At 45.5% G+C, this 20140-nt stretch overlaps 1 protein-coding gene across 1 annotated transcript in view; it reads right to left on the bottom strand.

Annotated features, from left to right (window-relative positions):
• RIMS4 (regulating synaptic membrane exocytosis 4) overlaps positions 1-18976 on the bottom strand; it is a 52698-nt gene extending 33722 nt beyond the window's left edge. The window contains exon 1 of the mRNA XM_075721263.1: positions 18880-18976. Within this exon, the coding sequence (XP_075577378.1) occupies positions 18880-18976 (97 nt within the window). The remainder of the gene's footprint in view (positions 1-18879) is intronic.
• Between the last annotated feature and the right edge of the window lie 1164 nt (positions 18977-20140).

The following is a 20140-nucleotide window of genomic DNA, read 5'->3' as shown; positions in this document are numbered from 1 at the left end:
TAACAGATTCCTAACACACACCTCTAATAACTACTTCACTGACAAGATGGAAGGTCACTGCAGACATGTTATTGAGAGCTAATTATTTACTGCAGCTGCAGTTTATTTACACTTCACACCCCAGGCCTCTGACTGTGAAAGGTCCGGAGCTCTCTGAGGTTCACAGCCTCCAGGAGACTTTGCAGGATTCCCACCACAGTAAGCAAGGAGGGTTCAACCTGTCTACAGTCCCTCATGCCCTTCAGGACGGTGTACACTGGCTGCCTGCACACAAAATTACATCCCCCAGCCTCTCATCACTTGCAGTTGAAGGCCAAATTCTTAAAGATGTTCAGCCGCTTGACAACATACACAGATACTGCATAGGTGGGAATTGGCTCATGAAGCACTCTTTAAAGCTCTAGGGGCTCTTTAGGTGTCTAAAAATCTTTGCAAATCTGACCCTCACTCTAAGCACAGAACCCAGGAGCAGTAGTTTCCCTCTCTGCAGAGCAAAGATAACCTTTCCAACTGAGCTGCCTCTGGAAACAAGACTTGTTTCTCCTCTTTTTCCATCCCCCATAACTTCTGAGCCTTTGAACTACACTGCACAGAGAGGTCAGGTTTCAGACGTAGCGTATTCCCAAAAATTCATGAAAATGAGCAACCATGGACAGAAGAGAGATTTAAATTAGTGCCCCCACCAAAGGAAATGCCTGTTACAGTTCAGCCCCTTATCTGCCACAAGAAGCAAGAGCCAGGTGACCGGTGAGGACAGATGCTCCAGCTATGCTCAGACTGCAGCATGCACATCCAAATAGGCCATGGATGATGGCAGGAGCTGGCAGAGCCCCACTGGGGTGTCTGGGAAGGAGAGGTGTAATTAGTTCAGCTATGCCTGCAACAGTCCTTAGAAGGCGGGGAGGAGCACCAACTGAAAAGCAGACTTCCAAAAATAAGTCAAAAACAGTTTAGAGTCCTAAATCTGTTCCCTTCCCACTCACACATTATTCCAGTTTCTGTGATTTTACAGTCAGATTCACCTATATGAAAAAGTTTTTCTCTTCTCTCCTAACACAACATGAAAGCCCCAAAGAAACCGGTGGTCAATTGCTCACCGTGCAGGGAACCAGAAACCGAGTGTGCTCCTGCTAAAGAAACAAGAAACTTGTAATAATTACATACCATTACTTATGTCCAACTTCGTTGTCATAAATAAGCAGTAACAGGAAAAAAGTTACTTTTGAGAGTAAAGAGGTTTTGGTTTTTTTTTTTAAAAAAAAAAAAAAAAGAGAGAGAGAAAAACAGAGAAACTTCTTCCTCCAATGTTGTCTGTATCCTTTCCAGAAAAGAGCAGACAGCAGATGCCCTCCATAGCTCCCTACCTTCTAGGAAGCCCACACACCACAAATCAAATGTTCGAGAATAATTTAACCAATGCTCCATACTGCACTATTAACAGCAAGCATTCCTCATGATAGCCAAACTCAGCTGCAGTCAAAATTTCCCTATCCTGCAGCTCTGCTTCAATGTTCCCAATGGAAAAACTATGTCCACCACAAATCTTTGGTCAAAGCATCTCAGAATTAGGATGGCACTTTCACTTCTGTTGGCTTTTATCGGTTTGAGACGAATCTTGAACTTTAAAAAACATTAACATACAACTTTGCTTCCTCTAAGACACAAGAGAGCGGATCTGAGAATGGCTGTAGGCCCAGTTTGAAGGGAAAACATGGCTAGGAACAACGCGAGCACTGATCCTAGAACAGCAGAGATAGATACTACAGAAAAGAAAAAAATTCAGAGTTTGCTCGAAGTCTTTAACAGTATATTTACTAAATACATGGAAGAGTTCAGCACCTCCTTGAAAATTAGAATTTAGATGCAGTGACAAGAAACCAGAGATAAAATCCAGTCCCAGATCAGGCATTACATAAAAGATGTGACAAAGGCAGTTACCGAGAGCAACTCCTACTTACTCCTCTTAAGCACTGTGGAAGTGTGCCTTCAGGTTCTTTTTGCATACACAAATCAGTTTTGTAGCACTGAGACAACAGTTCCAGTACAGATGTAATTTCCTTTAATACCAGCAAAAGAGACACCAATTGCCTACGTGACTCCAAACAGTTTTGATACTCCCACCTGTACCAAGGCTCAGAAGAGGAATAAACTATCTCACAGCATTTCAGTGGGGTCCCTGATATTTGATGCTGATCATTAATATTGAAGACAGAAGATGAATCTCAGATCATCAAGTCAACCAGAAAAGTGTCTCAGGGGATGCTCACTCAACCTAAGCCAAGTCCAAGAAACATGCCTAAACCTGGAGTCAGCACATGTGTCGATATAAATCCACTTCTGGATTCTTCTGAACAAAGTATTTTCTATTTCTATTGGACAGACTGGATCGATGGGCTGAGGCCAACTGTATGAGGTTCAACAAGGCCAAGTGCCAGGTCCTGCACTTGGGTCACAACAACCCCATGCAACGCTACAGGCTTGGGGAAGAGTGGCTGGAAAGCTGCCCAGCAGAAAAGGACCTGGGGGTGTTGGTCAACAGCCGGCTGAACATGAGCCAGCAGTGTGCCCAGGTGGCCAAGAAGGCCAACAGCATCCTGGCTTGTAACAGGAATAGTGTGGCCAGCAGGAGCAGGGAAGTGATTGTCCCCCTGTACTCGGCGCTGGTGAGGCCGCACCTTGAATACGGTGTCCAGTTTTTGGGCCCCTCAGTGCAAGAAGGACATTGAGGTGCTGGAGCGTGTCCAGAGAAGGGCAACGAAGCTGATGAAGGGTCTGGAGCACAGGGCTGATGGGGAGCAGCTGAGGGAACTCGGGTTGTTTAGTCTGAAGAAGAGGAGGCTGAGGGGAGACCTTATCACTCTCTACAACTACCTGAAAGGAGGTTGTAGTGAGGTGGGTGCTGGTCTCCTCTCCCAAGTAGTTAGTGATAGGATGAGAGGAAATGGCCTCAAGCTGCATCAGGGGAGGTTTAGATTGGATATTAGGAAAAATTTCTTCACGGAAAGGGTAGTCAAGCATTGGAGCAGGCTGCCCAGAGAGGTGGGGAGTCACCATCCCTGGAGGTGTTCAAAAAATGGGTAGATGTGGCACTTTGGGACATGGTTTAGTGGGCATGGTGGTGTTGGGTTGATGATTGGACTGATGATCTTAGAGGTCCTTTCCAACTTTAATGATTCCTAGTTCTTACTTTCATTAAAAAATAATCCAGCCCCCAAGCCAGGAAACATGAAATTATTACTCTACCCTTAACTGGTTTAGTGGTGGGCTTGGTAGTGTTAGGTTAATGGTTGGACTGGATGATCTTAAAGGTCTTTTCCAACCTAAATGATTCTATGATTCTATCAGTTTGGGGCAGCCATTACAGAGTCATAATATTTAGTCAACCTTTTACTTCTATAGTCATTAATCATACACCATTTAACTACTGGTTTGTCATTTACTCTCCTAATCCTTTTCAAATCCTTCTGCTTATTTTCACATCTTTTTTCAATCCTATTCTATGTGTCTTGCTAATTACACTCCTTCACTGTCACAGGCTGTTTCAACACAGACACGTTGAGCCAGAGGTGGTTTGATCACTTGCTGTGTTATAAGCCCAATGAATCTTTTGCTATTGCGACATTTGAAACATAAACAGCGTTACTGGAAGATGATCAACTGTACTTAATTATCTGGACAGCTACTTATAACTCTAGGGAAGGAAGGGTGAATGACTATTTGGTGGTGTACTTGAAAACAAGGTTTCTAACCTTGTAAAAAAGAACAATGAGAAAAGGAAAAGAATGCCTGGGATTTCCATCTTCTCAAAATAAGGAATTTTGCTCCCTTGCCAGACAGTCCCATTTTCAAAGTACTGTTATTTGCAATTTTGCTGCATCCTGAGGCAACCATTCCTGCCAGTCTCAGGAGACTCTCCGTCTCCAGAAGTCAGTACACGAGGCCAGCCTAAGAGTCACAGGTCAGCAAAAGCAAAGTCACATCCAAATGACAGACACCAAAAACGGGTGATAGATGAATGAGACAGAGCAGACGTCACTTGAAAACTTAAACACAATTGAATTATGCATGGCCAAAAGGAAGAAAAGAGGCAGTGTGATGTATATAAGAGAAAGAAGGGAAAGAAGGAACCAAGGGAAGTAGATGACTGACTGCTGTAAGGAGCAATGGACTAGCTCTCAGAGGTACCCAGAGCATCAGGAATCTCAGCCCAATTGTACACGTCCACAGATTTACTCCCAGCAACAAGTCTGACTACACAACTCAACATTGAGCCAACGCCATTCTGAATACTTCCTCTCTTGAATCTCAGTTTTCGTTTCACTTCTACAACAATGTCTTGACCTATCATGCCAGTGAGGCAAACCTTAAAACTGCACATATGTAACGCAGAGATGACTTTACTAAGAGCCTGGGAGAGTAACTGATTCATTCACCCCAGAGGACAGTTAACAGAGGCTGGTGAGGACCAGTTATATGCCACCATTGTTAACTACTAATTCAGTATTTTCAAAGAAGATGGTAGGAAGCACAAACACTTCCACCTCCTCCATGCCAATCTCCTCAGAGGCGACCAGCAGCCCACACCAAGGAAAGTGTGCAAAGCTCAAAGGGGAGCTGAACTCAATGCACTTAGTACAGCTTGGAGAGTACCTTCTAGGCATGGTTTGTCACAACAACACTTCCCATTGAAGCCAAAACACTCAACTAAAACAAGTAAAGGACCAAACACCTCCCAAAACAACATTAGCACTATGCAGGAATTAGTTGAACAGCTTCCACTTGCCAAGGAAAATGCTGTGGACACAGTAACTCTCAAATACACTCATGTCATGTAACCCCATTAGATCAGCAGCTCCTAATTAATTTAGAGTGTGGATCAGTCCTCAAACACCTTCTGCTATCAGTGAGACCTACTGAAAGTGATGAAGAGGAATCATCATGCATAACACCCTCAAGAACTTGCTGTAAACACATTTGGCAGCACAGGGAGGTTCCTTTATGGCATAATCCATTTTTATATACACCTAATATTTTCAGGTTTTCAACCGATTGTCAGTGTGTTTATAGAGGCTGTTAATGAATCTCACTGCTAAAAGCAGTTACAATTCTGTAGCTATTAATACAACGTGACATCAGTTACGTCAGCTTCCTAGTGAATCACAGTTGCAAACTTGTAGGTGTTCAATAGCTGGTTGTCAAGTCGAAATAGAACATTGTTAAATATAATCCAAGTCTGTCCTAGTTTTGCAGCTCTTTTCCCTTTTCTGCACTACAGCCTTAGTGGACTGAACACCTGCAGGTCTGAAGACATAAGCACAGGAATATCAAGGGGAAAACCAGGTCAACTATTACGCCACTTAGATCAGCAAGTTTTAAAATGTTCACTTTTGTCTGCAATTTCCTCTGAAATCTGATGACTGTAAGAGCTTAAGAGAGCAGGTCACTGAGTCTTTTACAATGTCTAAACCTTGTAAGATGTACTCATATCAAGCTATTAAGCTTTTCCCCCCCCTTACAAACTGAAATAAAAGGCTGAGAATCTTTCCTGACATAGTAGTTTAGCATTAGAGCAAGCAAAGTCCAGTTTCCAAACCATCTACTGAATATCAGGGACCAAATGCTGCTTTAATCTCCATTACTGACACTTGCAAAACACTTTTGTATTGGTCAGCTTGTACATAAAAGTACATTCTTAACAAAACTGACGAAGCCTGGGAAATTACTAATTAATATTTTGATCAGTGAAACATTTTCAGGTCATCATGTTGTCACCGCTTCAGGATTCACTCCCCACCCACAGCCAATATTTTTCATGCAGCTAGTACCCTGTACAGGTGATCTTTGGAAACCCAGTCTTAGGGCTCTAGGGGAAAAGTGGCTTAGGAAATAAACAGTTTTGTAGATTTCAGGAAATTAAAGAAAATTATGGCCTGAAATAAGACTTCCTAATTTTCACAGTCAATCTGTCCTACAAGCTTGCTGTCTCTCTGCAGCAGATGGATGCAGTGAACAGACTGTGAAAACAGAGAGTCAAATTCACCAACTAAAATGCACTGTGGATAATTTGCCTGGTGTTATTCCTAGAGCAGCAAGCCAAATTTTGCCTCAACCGACCATGCAATATTTCACAGAGCTCTCGAGTAGGTAAGCCAGGCAGTACTGAGACAGAAATAGAAAAATATTGAAATAGGGCCGACACAATGCCAGGTTTAGAGGCACTTGGCTTGGGTTGGGTCTTGGGAAAAATTGAGTTTAGGATGTAGTAGCCACCTCCTGTCCAGGAGCAGTAAGAGAGAGAGAGACAGAGCAGACAAGTCACAGGAACAGACCTACTCCTGTTACTAGGCAGAAGCTAGGAATTCAGTAGAAACAGATGAAAGACAAGTTTATAGAAAGCTAAATTGGGACTCTGGCATGGCTCAAAGCAGAACCCCAGGCAAAACGGGAGAGCTGAGAATTATTGTTGTGAAAGAGTCCAGAAGTGGGTCCTGAGGAACAGATATGATCGAAAATCAAGTCCTGCTCCTTCCCCTAGTCTCAACCTGTACTTTCTCAGGTCTCACATTTATCTTCTCAGTCCCTTCAAGTGAAATACTTTAGACCAGATGTTAAAATCACAAGTGCTGGGTTTTATCATACACGATCCCTTTATGCTACAGCACTGTTGTGCGAGAAATTGCACATCCATAGCTTATGCATATTGGGTAGGAAAATCGTTAGTTAAATGATTGTCTCTTTACCCATGCAATTTTCAGAACCTATGCATGCACTATAACTAAACCAAGATCTCTCCACTGCTCTTACAAAGTACCAAGCAGAAGTGAAAAATGTGTGCTGGTGGAAGGTCCATGGGCTGTCATCCAGAAAACATCTTTACCTTTATTATTTCTTGCCAAAGCACTAGCCTATCAATAAAATATTGAGAACAGTTTTCTCTATGTCAAGGAAAAGGAGCCAAGAAACATGTGTTGCCTGCACAGTGGAAAAAAAAACAAAAACATGATGCTAATTTTGGAAAACATCACCTGGTGGAAATACAGAAACACAGAAAGAAAAGGGGAAAAAACACAGGGGGAATACTGAGAATCCTAGTGGAACATTGTTACTGCAGTATAAAATATTGAGATATTTATAGGCAGGCCAAAACCATTGATCAAGACACAAATGAAACCAGGCAATAGCCACAGATGATACTCTACCCAAAGACCTCAGGCTGCTGTCCAGCATCAGCCCTGCGGTCAGCAGTGTCCAGGGCAGCTGAGGGCTCCTGCAAAGGAGTGTCTTCACAAATTGAGTAATCTCGGAGTCACCTGACAAAGAGCTGCGAGATAGGAGTATGGGTGCCTCTGATGCCAGATATGAAACAGCTATTGCAGTGAGCTGTCTTGATCGCAGAGGGAAAGCTGCTTTTTTAGTGCATCAGAAAGCAAAACCAAATGCTTTTAAGATGAATTATGTGAGGGTTGCTATGCTAAAAGAAGGAATACTTGCCTTAAGACACCCGAAAGACCAGAGAGAGCATCTCTTCCACCATCAGCCCCACAACTACTAGCAGTCACTGAAGAAATCCATGTGATCAGGATGGATGGCCCCAGATGGACAAAGAAAGTACAATGATGACAGCATGCACTGACACCGCAATACAAGAACGGGTGTCATGGGATGCTAATGTTACCATGGAAATGTCCTCACACCGTGTAACATTTTGACACTGCCTGTTTTCTGCGAAGCAGCAACTATGTGGCAGCCGGCAAAGCCTGCATGAAGCGGCTGTTACAAGTTTCACCACGGTTATTACTGTAGCCGGCAGCCAATTCAAACTGTCTGGGTATTGGATTTTGACCAATCTGGCAGCTCTGCTTTCTAAAGTGCATGAGGAAGCTTTTAACAGAAACAGTTCCATAAATCACCCTGATTTAATATGCACTGTCTGCCAGGCTGAGCACTGGCCTGCATGCCTACTTTTGGCATTGCTTGCCCTGCTTTCCAGACCAGCGTTTTCAATGTTCCTTCATCAACTTTTTGAATTGCAGAATGCAAGGGAGAGCCTGCTCCTCTGCTTGAGTTGGCTTTGTATAAACAGATCGGCAGAGTCTCAGCCCCATGCTTGCAGGGCTGCGGGATGATTTTCTGAACTGCTGAAAGCAGGTACAGCTCCAAATCCTATTCACTTTCAACAAATACTAGAGACCAAAACTCCCAGGCATTTTTTTAAAATGGCCAACTTTGCATATTTCATATTTAAAACAAGCACAGACTCTTGTTGTCAAAACAACGTTCATTGCAGAAAGATTGTTTTTGTCTCAAGGCACATCAGGCAATACTACCTAACCTTCTCTTGTCTTCTTACATTGAAACAAAAATCCCAGATCTGGAGGAGATGCAACTCTGGACTATGTGATTCACAAAGGCAGATGTACGAGGATCAATCCACACAAAAATGTGTGGGTTTTGGACAAACGTACCAAAATTACCATTGAAATATAACCCTGGGTTGTGACAGCAACTCCTGCCATTCCTTGTGGTTTTGGGGGAACTGGGAGGAAGCAGAATGCTGTCAAGCCTCAAAAGTTAGTCTGGACTACTATCCACCTTTATCACAAGTTTAATGAAAACTACTATAAAGGTGAAAGGGCTCTGCAGAACTGCTGCAGAGCAATTGCTCTAATCCCACGGGCCACCAGTGAGATTTCATGGCAGCTAACAGGGCTTCAGCCAGAGGGATGGCAGCATGAACCGAATGTAAGAGACAAAGCAAGCTACCGGGTCTGATTTGTCATGATACCACCATCCAGATATGAACCGGCTACAACAGCTGGAAGTCTAATAGGCATTAGAAAAAGGAAAAGCCTTCTCATTTACTTTCCTGACAATCTGATTAAAACCCAAATACGGATATAAAGCAGCAACCTTAAAATCTTGAATCAAATTTTCCTAACTTTTCACTAGTGCTGCGATGTCATGCATCAAATAAAAGAAAGGAAAGGTAAATAGTAAAAATAAAAGAAAAAAACACCCACCCACACAATCCTTCCAGGATGCTGAGAAGTGCTAAACAGGGAGCTGGATTTCCAACAAAAAAATATCTTAATCTTCTTAGACATCTTGGCGGCAACACAATTAACATGTTTTCCATCCACGTGGCAGGATACATTCCCTGCTAACTGTAAATACGCATACTGCTGGTGGGCAGCTGGCAAAAGTCCCACACCACTGGGAAACTGTCACCACTGGGAAATGTCAGCCTCATCCATACTGCCCATGGAGCCGAGCGAGGGGCAGGCTGTGCCCACACGCTCCTGTCTATTGGTGATGTCGCCATTTCCCTGCCAAGGCGGGTCATTCTGCACGTCTGACCCCACCAATCGCTGAGCTCTTGCACCCAAGAGGACGGTCGCCTCCAGAGAGAGACACAATCATGCGTGCCATGGGGAAGGAGACTATAACCTCTTAAATCAGATCTGTCACTAATGTGAAGTACCATTAACCACAATAATCTTTAGTCTAGCTACTAATGTGAATGACACCTCAACACTCCCTTGAAGTGAGCAGTGCAAAATGAGGTGATAAGAACATGCCTGAAAAAACAGGCCACTCCAGATGCACTGAAAGCAAAGGTGTTCAAGGATGCTGCACTTCACCTGTGGATCCTCAGTTACAGAGCTCTCCTCCAGCTGCCAAAACCATCCACAGCATGGTGCAGTATGCCTGGAGGGCAAAGCACCTTATCACAGCCATATACCCCACCTCCCAATCCCACAAACACCCCAGCAGCATGAGTCTTGCTAAACAACAGGTACAGAATTCAGACCGATACCGATAGGATAAAATAGTTCACCCCTCCAAATCAATACAAGGAAATTGAATAAAGGCACATGCAAAAAGCAGTAACTTCAGAACACTGAAAAAATTAAATGCACAAATGCCAGAAAGGGAATGAGTAACCAGGCAGCAGTCCTGCAGAGAATCATCTGGAAAGTGGCACAGATCATACCCCAAATGTGAGTCAGGAGTGGGGACACTCTTGAAAGCACTGTGTGTATTTACAGGAATATTGCACATGAAGCGTGGGAGACAGTTATTCCTCCCTGCTAGGAGACAGCCAGCCAGAGCACTGTCCACACTGCTCCTCCTCCAAGACCCTGAATCCAGCAACAAGGCCAACATGATGCTTGGAAAACTGCTCTATGCAAAAAAATTCAATCAGGCTTCTATGGTCCAAAAATCAAAAGGCTGCAAAAGGAGGGGGAGGGATGCCAGGCAGCGATGGTCACGATTACGGTCATTTCCTGGCTTGGGACTGTCGGCACTGGGAAGAACAGTTCTGCATTGTGAAGAGTTGCTTAAAAACAGCAGCGATCAATTGTTTCCCATGTTGCTGGGAGCAAGATAAGAGTAATTTGCTTAATTTAAGCTAAATTTTAGGGTAGACCTCAACAGGAAGAGGTTAGCTAGTTGGGGAGTGGACACAAGTGACTCCTCAGGACCCCTTCTACCTCTGCATTTCTAAGAATAAAGACATTAGCATGAGTTCCCCTTAGGCATAAAACAGTTTTGAGAAAAATGTGACATTTACCTCTGTACATGTTGTACTCTCCAAATTGTTGAGCACTCAAAATGTTTTACACTGGCTTCTGCAAGGCTGTATGAGTTCTTTGTGTATTGGACAAAGGTGATATAACACTCTAATGGCATGAAGCTGAAACGTTATCTGCCACAATGATTTAACTGTGGCTGGATTTGGTTAAAAGATAGGGCTGCTGAGCTTTATTCCCACATGAAGTTAGGCTGTACCAGGGCTTCCCAGCCTTTGCATGCATGCTGTTTTGCAAAAGCAAAGCCAAATATATGACTTAAATGCAGATCCCAAGGCAAGCATAGTTTGACAGCAAAAACAGTGTGCGCCTAGTTTGTGCGTGTCATCAGCAGATTATTTAAGCAATAGCACCTACTGAGGCATCAGTTGTGTTGCAGGATCCCTATCATGACACTTTCCCATACAGTATAGCATGGTTTTCACACCCTCTCCCAGAAAATAAAACTAAACCTCAAAGGAACATCATTTGGATAGATGGATATTCAAATTGTGTTGAACAGTTCTGCAGAAGACCAGAAATCCTTATTCAAATATGCTAACGGTGCTTCATGACAGATGTCTGTGGGGAAGAGAGAAGATGGTGGGGCTGAGAAGCCTGTGAGCCAGGTCTCACTGCCCCACAAAAACACATTAGCAACTTGCAGACCATTTCCTAAATTAAAATGTTCACATTTCTAGTCTAACTGAAGACACCCAAATATAAGGAGATAGCGCTTCAGAAAATAATTGCACAGCTAAATTGTTCCTCAAAACAACTACTCCAATCAAACTTAATTCTTCCCTACACAAAGCAGATACTGCCAAACAGAAATGTTGAAGCAAAGTAGTTACAGCATTTCACAATTTGTCCTGATGTAGGAATCTGACAGAGTAAAGATAATTTTTTTTAGCCTGGAGAACAGAGTGCTTTTGAATTAATAAATGTTGCATTAAAATTAACTTTACATGAAATAGAAGCAGTAAGGAAACAGTCTCTCCTAGATAGAAAGCTTTCCAGGGACAGACTCTTCTATTTGGAAGTAAATTGACAGCAAAATGAGAGCAAGAGATATCCTTCCCCTGTGGCTGGCAGGAGTCACATATAACCAGCCCTCTACAACTCCTACACACATGGCTGGAACATAACATCCTCCAAACACCTATAACATGTCAGGCCAGATGCAGTCACCTTCATGGGAAGGAAATAGTATTGTGCTTTCCCATGACATCAAGTGTGTGATGCAATAAGCAGTGCTAAGGGGACAGCACAGTGCCACTGTCAGGAGGCTCATGACCTCATCCATGTACCCTCTCCCGTGTAAATCCACACCGGGATGACCACCAAGGAAATGTCTACGCAGCACATCATGGCACAGTGCTTGAGATCCCAGGGCTAGCAGCTACCTCTCTTCTCCCCCATCCTACATCATTTAAAACAATTCCTCAGCCTACATCCAGCAACAGCATGAGGCACAGGTGGATGATCCAGGTTGGGGCGTGCTGGATGGCTCTGCCAGGGTGGCTGCCCAGTGGGAGATGGGAGCATGCGGCAGCTGGTGCCCCAGGAAGGCTGTCCGCCATGCTGAGTGCTGACCGATACCATGTCACCCTTCCCCTGCACTCTCCCATCTGTCTAACCATACCCATCTGTTGGATTTTGCCACAGACTGTAAGCTCTTTGGGACAGAGACTGCCATTTTGCTTTGCATTTCTACAGGCACAGCATGAACGTGGCTGAGGACTATAGCTCTCACATGCAGCCGCAACACAAATGAGGACAAGGTTTCAAATCTCTTGTTCCTAGTGCTGACTCATTCACTAGGCTCCTGCTCTCCTCTGGTCTCACGTGGCCACAGGAGAAGACAAAACCCACCCTCTGTAATTGCAGTCTACTGATCACATATGCACGCAACAGATCCAGAGAGCAGAAAGCTGCCTTTAGTGCACAGGAGATGTAAGGAACAGCACAGCTTGTTCAGCTCTGCACCAACTAGGCATATCTGCTGTGTAAGAGTCAGTTGTTGCATTTATGATCTGGATTAACTCATGACCGGGTGTGAGATCACCAACCTCTGCAGGTATTATCCACGGCATCTTCTTCTAAACTATTTGTTCGTTTTACACACTTTTCTCTGATGAAAGACGGATTTGACAGCAGCCCTTCTAAAATTGTCCTAAATTTTAATCCATTTATAAAACACGTATCTGCTTGCTTAGAGCTCGAATGTGCCCGGCAGGGAGAGTGGCATTTCTTACAATCATTAGGATAACCCATGGCCAAGGATACATCCTTTACTGTGCAAGAGGAGGGAAAAGACATGGCTTTTGCTGCCTCCTGCACCAGCCAAGAGAACTGGCTAGGTTCGCAGCAGGGATTAGGCCACGGGCAAACTCTACGTACTTGCATATTCCAAGACTGATTCAGATTTGTCCTGCAGCATCCCCGGGGTAATGCATTGCGAGATGACCCTAGAGCTTGTGTCTTTGCAGGATTACAGAGATGAACTATCCTTTCATTTGTAAAAGTTTAATAAAAAAATAGTTAACATTTCAGCTGTGCAAATAATTTCCCTTGTGCCCTGTACATTTGCCATGTGAACATGGTTACCTACCTAACAAACAACTAACAAAACTAGTTAGAGGCTTACAAAACTTCAAAGGTAACTTTGGATGAAGCAAAAACAGACTAAACACCAAAAGGACTTAACATGCTCGATAATATGCATTTAAAAATATACAAATGCACTGGTTAAAAGACTTGAATCATCATTTTCTTTAAAAATCATATGCACCCCAATCTGATACAGTGCTGCAATTCAGAAATATCCATGACAACTTGAAAACACACATAGGGGCTCTATTTAATAATTTTGTGACTCTTTAATGTTTAAAATTATAGAGAAGTTCAACATTTAAAATTATAGAGAAGTTCAGTAGATAAAACCCAGATAAAAGTGTATTCTGAACTAAATTACACGTCCATAGCACATTCATTCACCCCAACATTTTAAATGTTTTTATCAATCCATTAAATTAATATTTCACATCACTTCTCTTCAAAGCAATTGATCACACACAGTGCATCTGCCAGTGCTTGATAGTGTCGGAAAGCAGCAACCTAGGCTGAATTTTATCTCTAACTCAACTCTTTTCTGAACAAGCAGCTGACACAAGGAAGGCTTACCGTCAGTATCTAGAAGACATTTTGACTTTGGAAACCATTTTCTCTCTGACATACACTTGGTTCCAGATGGCTGAGACACGATTTGATTCTGCCATCTAGTAGCCAGGGCAGAGGTCTGCCAAGTTGGACAGTCCCTGTGCTGGGGTCCTGACCTGTGGGACCCTTACACATCCCTTGCAGCTATTCTGTACCTAGCCCTGCTTCCTGATCAAAGCCTCTCTGCTCTCCACACTTTCACGGGTATAAGATCCCTGTAAGGACCACGTGTTTCCCCTTGTGCAGACGCTAAAGTTGTATCTGGACTTCAGGGCAGCTGCATTTGGAATATGACCCATGGCTACAGTCTCCCAAACATCCAGATCTGTGTCCCTGTCAGGGCACACCTCAGATGCCTTCTGCCAGCGCAAGTGGGCATCCTTCCGGAGGAAACCAGGACATGCGATGAAACAGTAAGGAGCTGGACCATGCCTGCATCTCACCCACTTAAGCCACAGCACAACTGGAGGACACAGGCCTCAGAAGTGCTCCTGGATCCTGCAGTTCAGGCACAGTGCCTTAAGGAAACCCCATCCCCTTCAGCAGTTTTTGGCATTTCCCTACCCGCATTTCTTTAGGTGTAGTCCTTGTGTTCTGCAGTACAGAGGGTCCTCGTCTGGAAGCTCTCACCTCTTCAGAACTGAGGACTGCTTCTGGCTTCCCAACTCCCAGCAAGTCCACCATTACACTGACTGTCCCTGCCACTAAAACCACCTCCCCTCTCCTGGTCAACTGGGTTTTACACATGCAGCTCCAAGTCAGTTGCCATTGCTCTTTACCAAAACCTCACATTCTGATCTGCTTTAGCAAATTTTCTAAACCCCATGCTCCACACATGCTTCTCCTCCATGCCAGCAAACACATGCCCATTAACCTTAAGCACATCCTTCATCCTGGCCTGGGCAGGGCTGTGCTAAGGCTGCTGTCAAAGGTGGATTTCATACACCCCCTTTCCATGGCCCCACAATTTTAACTGTGAACTACACCCAGGACTCACAAGCTGCCTACAAGGCAGGTCCCCACAGTCATCATGAATCCTCAACACCCTATTTTTAACCCCCATGCACTTGGCAGCTCAGTCCCTTCCGACATGTTGCCCCACAAATACCAGCATACTGAACGTCTGATTCCAGCCAAGACCAAGACCAAGCATATGGCAGATCCTTAAGACAGCTAAGACTTGTGTTCACACTATTAGAAATAGGCACTGATTTAAGGCTCACATTTCTAGAAGTGCGCACACAAAGAGAGCATGGTGTTTTACCTCTTTTTAGTCTACTACTCTGTAACTGAAAAATTATCAGAGCTCAGGATAGACATTTGCATAAGTTAAACAAACAATTATGATAACAAGTGCAGTTTCAAAATCCTTAACTTCGCTGACATTGCTGGGGACCTCAGTGGAGCAAAGATAGCGGCACTCAGCCAGCAGGAAGGACAGCAACATTACCATGCCAAGATCAGAAGAGTTATTAACCTAGAGTCATAGAATCATAGAATCATTCAGGTTGGAAAAGACCTTTAAGATCATGCAGCCCAACCATTAACCTAACATTACCAAGCCCATCACTAAACCAATTAAGGGTAGAGTGGCAATTTCATGTTTCCCTGCGTTATTTATAATGAACGTAAAAACTAAGAATCATTAAGGTTGGAAAGAACCTCTAAGATCATCATTCCAATCATCAACCCAACACCACCATGCCCACTAAACCATGTCCCAAAGTGCCACATCTACCCATTTTTTGAACACCTCCAGGGATGGCAACTCCACCACCTCTCTGCGCAGCCTGTTCCAATGCTTGACTACCCTTTCCATGAAGAAATTTTTCCTAATATCCAATCTAAACCTCCCCTGATGCAGCTTGAGGCCATTTCCTCTCATCCTATCGCTAACTACTTAGGAAAAGAGACCAGCACCCACCTCACTACAACCTCCTTTCAGGTAGTTGTAGAGAGTGATAAGGTGTCCTTACACTATTGAGTAATTTCTGTTATTTCTAAGCCCCACTGCAGCTCACTGGTGAACAGAGCTCAGTGTTTGCTTATAGTATCCTCTTTGTATAAGCAGCTGAGGAACAAAAAGGGTATTACAACATAGGAGTGCGAGTCCACATCCACCCCTTTGGAGAGACAGGCACACAGCCTTATTTGCCACAGAACACATCTAAAACTCTATCACCCTCATGCTCTGGAAGCATTCAAAAGTGACCCAGTTTCTTGCTCCAAGTCCTATTGCTATCCTGCCTACGCTGGCTGCCTGCTTCTGTGCACTGAGGTATAAGCAGGTATCATCTGCATCTGCTTCATTGCTGAGAACTCAGTCCAGACACACTGGTGGTGTGGCAGGCAGAAGAGTTACAGAAGATGAGAAGAGTCTTCTCACCTAATGTCCAGAAGGTGGACAGCAAAGAAGAACAAGAGGGCCATGGCAGAAAAGGAAATACTCTATAAGTAAAAGCATTTTTCAAAAGCAGAGCCATTTTTCAAGTGGGAAATACTGGAGCCCAGAGGTATCGTTAGCACTGGCCAGATGTTTCCACATCACCAGAGCTCTCAGCATAGGCACTCCTGCAATTTCCTTTTAGGCTCCTTTAATCTGACCCACCCATAGTCACTTAAATGACACACCTCAAGAATTTTTCTTCTTTGTAGACTTGAGTTCTCACTAGGCCGTTTTCCCTTTTCGGAGGAAAACGTCAAGTTTCCTTTAAGCTTGGCCATTTATCAGCTCCTCTTCTTTTTCCGTAGGATGACTATTCTCTTAAAGACGTGGTTCTCAGCTTCAGACAAAATGGATGATGTGTCTGTTTGAAATAGGATTGTTTACTTTGTCAATGCTCATGGGATCAATTTTTTTTTTTTTTCCTGCCATCTCCTATGGAGAACATCTTGCCAAGTGCAGTATTCACCTCCCTGAATGAGCCATCAAGATCTATTTTTCTGACAGAAATCACACTGCAACCCAAACTGGTCAGAATCTCTCTCAATTTCAGAAGCATGCATGGGTATGAATAATACAGAATCTTGCGTGGCACAATTTCAGCATTTCTTTTATCATTTCTGTTTCATGACATTTATTTTCTTGAGAAAATTATACGCATGTAATTTTAACGCAAAAAAAGACAAAGTGGCACACATTCTTTCTTGCTGTTTGCTCATACATGTCTGAATACACATTCATAGGCACAAAATCCAGGAGCAATACTGCAATGTCCCCACTGTACCGAATGTTACCCCAAGCAGCTTTACTAATGAGACTCAGGCAGGTGAGATCCACTAATAAGCTGCTGGAGAATGAGGTCTTAATTGTAGATTTATTTAATTCAGAGACAAGTACTTGTGTTGTATTAAGAGCAGCCTATTAACATTCATGCATGAGCATTCAGTAAGCGTGAATAAATAGAATTCAGCGCAAAACCATTTTTCTAAGTGCTGGAAGAGGAAGCACTCCCGTAACTGTCACCCCGCTCAGAGCAAGAGGGGCCGGACACCAGGGAATGAAACACTGTTCAAGGCATTGCGTTGGGTTCTCGTACTCAAGCATGTCTCACTATCAATCATTTCTGAAGCAACAGTGCTGAGACTTCCCAAAGCTCCCGTTATTGTCTTGTATGCTCCCCAGCATTCAAACCAAATAGGAAGTGCAAATAAATCATCAGCATAATTTTGAGAACAAAATCTAAAGAAATACATCTGTCAGAGGATACAATCTTCTGCCTGACACACCTGCACGACGCTGATGACAATCCTAGATTAATCACACAGATGATGAATTTATTCTTACATCAATTCCTTTAAAAACAACGACGTTACAGCTGTAGCAGCTAGCGGGCTGATTTGCCCATGTATTCCTGCTGGCATCTGCACATCTTGGGATGAGCCGCTAGACAAAGGAGCATGCCGGCATTTTGAGGGATGCAACCATGACAGCCAGTGTTAAAATACGCCTTAATTACCAACTTTCGTTATTTGCTGCTCAGAAGATTCACTTAAAGGTTTGGTCTCTGGTGTAGTGTGTACTGTGAAAAATATCCTTCATTTATAAGTGAGCTGCCAGAAACGGACAAAGTGCTTATACACTGCTCTCCATCAACTCCCTCATATGTCCTCCCTACCCACGCAGCTGTTGTGCTGCTCTACACCCAGCACCTTCTCCAGCATCCAGCGTCCTTCTTTTCCCATTCAACCCAATTTCTTTCCTACTTTTCCTTATCAATGGCCCTCTTTTTGAAGCTTGGTCTTATTTTATGACCACTGCCAATTCTTTGAGGCCAGAAAGGTCTTCAAGAAGCAGGCAAAAATCACTGCGTCCATTCTGAAAGGCTTTTGTACGTGTTTTGTGACCTACTTTGCCCTCGCTTAAACAGAATCCCTTTTATTCCCTTCTCCGAAAGCGGTGTGATGTATTGTGCTAATGACCCCTCAGAATAATTAGCCTGAGAGTTCATCATGTATAAATCAGCAGCAGACTGGACACAACGTCCAGCAGAATGGATGCCTTCTCCCCAAAGTGTTGCCCTTCACCACTTTAGACAGCTCGGCACAAGAGGAGGACTGGCACGTAAGCCGCCCCATTTGCAAATACCCGTTTTGCTGTCCATCAGGAGAGGGAGTGCATTTCATCATGATGAAAAAAATTCCCCCTTTTAATCTCTGCAGGCACACGCTTCCCGGCACAAACCCTCCAGCACCCCAGCCCCGGGCACCCTGCTGCCGGCACACAAACCCCCTGCTGAAAACCCACTGGGCAGCGGAGGGGGACCCCTTACACCCCAAAGCCGCGGCAGGGCCAGGGCTAGCGCCGACACACCGCAAACCCACCCTCTCCTGCCCAAAGCTGCCACACCGCCCAAGCCTGCGCCACCCCTCCCTCACTCCCACGGCACCCGTGGGTGGACACGGACACGCACACACGCTGGAAACCGGCCCCACCGACACCCCCGGGTCTCCCCCCTGCTTTGGGGCGCCCTCCCACCCCACGCACACCCCTGCCCCCCTTTACACACCTACCGCCACGCGCCTCCAGCCCCACCCGCGACCGAGACCCGCCGGCCTGGCTGCAGCCCCCGCCCCCCCGTACCCGCGTCCTCCTCGTCGAAGCTGTTCATGCAGGGGAAGTAGATGGCCAGGGCCTCGAAGGAGGCGGAGAGGCTGAGGCGGCTCTGCGACCGCTCCATGAAGAGCCCGGGTCCGGGGGCGCCGCCGGGGGCCTCGCCCGCAGCCGCCGGCGGCTTGGCCAGCTTCGCTGCCCCATTCTTCACTCGGAGCACGGCCCGGGGCGTCTTGGCTGCGGTAGGGCCGCGGTGAGGCGGCGGGCCGAGGCGAGCGGGAGCGCGGAGCGGCGCGGCGGGTGCGGAGCGGAGCGGAGCCACCTGCTGCCGCCCGCCCGGCGCTCTGGGCGCCGCCCCGCCCCGCCGCCCCGCCCCACGCCCGGCAGCGCCGCCGCCAATCGCCGCCCGCAGCGGAGGGACGGGCAGCGGCCGGGGGTCCTCGGCCCCGCGGCCATCTTCCTGAGGGGATCGCGGGGCGGCCACGGGCGGGGGGGCGGGCCTCGGCGGCTCCTCTCGCGGCCCCGGCCCCGGCCCCGGCCCCGGCCCCGTGGGTCCCCCAGAATCATCTTGAGACTTTCAGGAGGTTTCTGCCAAAAGGGGTGGGGGTAAACGACACTGGTGCAGCCCGGCTCCGCAGCCCCACAACCAGCCATCTCGGGGGGCAGCCGCTCCCCTGAGGTGGACATGGGGTATGGGGGTCCTCAGACACTCACAGAGCCTGCAGGCCAGCAGCAACAGGGCAGACCCATCCCTCCCGCTTCTGAAGGGATGTTTCAGCCATTACCCATATCAGAAGGCCCGCTGTCTCCCCAGAGAAGGCTGTTTTCAACCAGGCCGCGAGAGCATTTAATTCCATGCATTAAACTTTCTCCCCTTTCCTCCATCCCCATCCAAAAGGTCATTGTCATCATCACCCACCAGCAAGACTCTTCTTTCCCCAGGTACCTCTCTTCAGGCACTAAAAAAAAAAAAAAAACCCAAAAAACCAAAACCCCGAAAACCCAAAAGCCACTGTTCAGAAGTATACAAGCTCCCAAGCAGAAAGCATATAAACCAAGATGTTTTCCTTTGTGATCAATTGGAGGGCTAAATTAAATTAGAAGGCTGCTGCCTTTTCTGGCTCAGCATTTAAAGCAGTTCTGCAGCACACCATTGGATAGGCGGTGGTGGGAACTTGGGGTGCTATGTGAATTTTAGGTCCTTCCCCAAGGCTAGCTTCTTGTATTTCTCTTCTGGCAAGCCTTATGGAGAATTACTGGCTCAGAAGTACCAGCTCTCTACAGATGCTGA

The sequence above is a fragment of the Pelecanus crispus genome, chromosome 14 (genome assembly GCF_030463565.1).
Source record: "Pelecanus crispus isolate bPelCri1 chromosome 14, bPelCri1.pri, whole genome shotgun sequence".
NCBI lineage: Eukaryota > Metazoa > Chordata > Aves > Pelecaniformes > Pelecanidae > Pelecanus > Pelecanus crispus.
The sequence above is the reverse complement of the archived record's forward strand: the minus strand, read 5'-3'. Positions and strand labels throughout refer to the sequence as shown.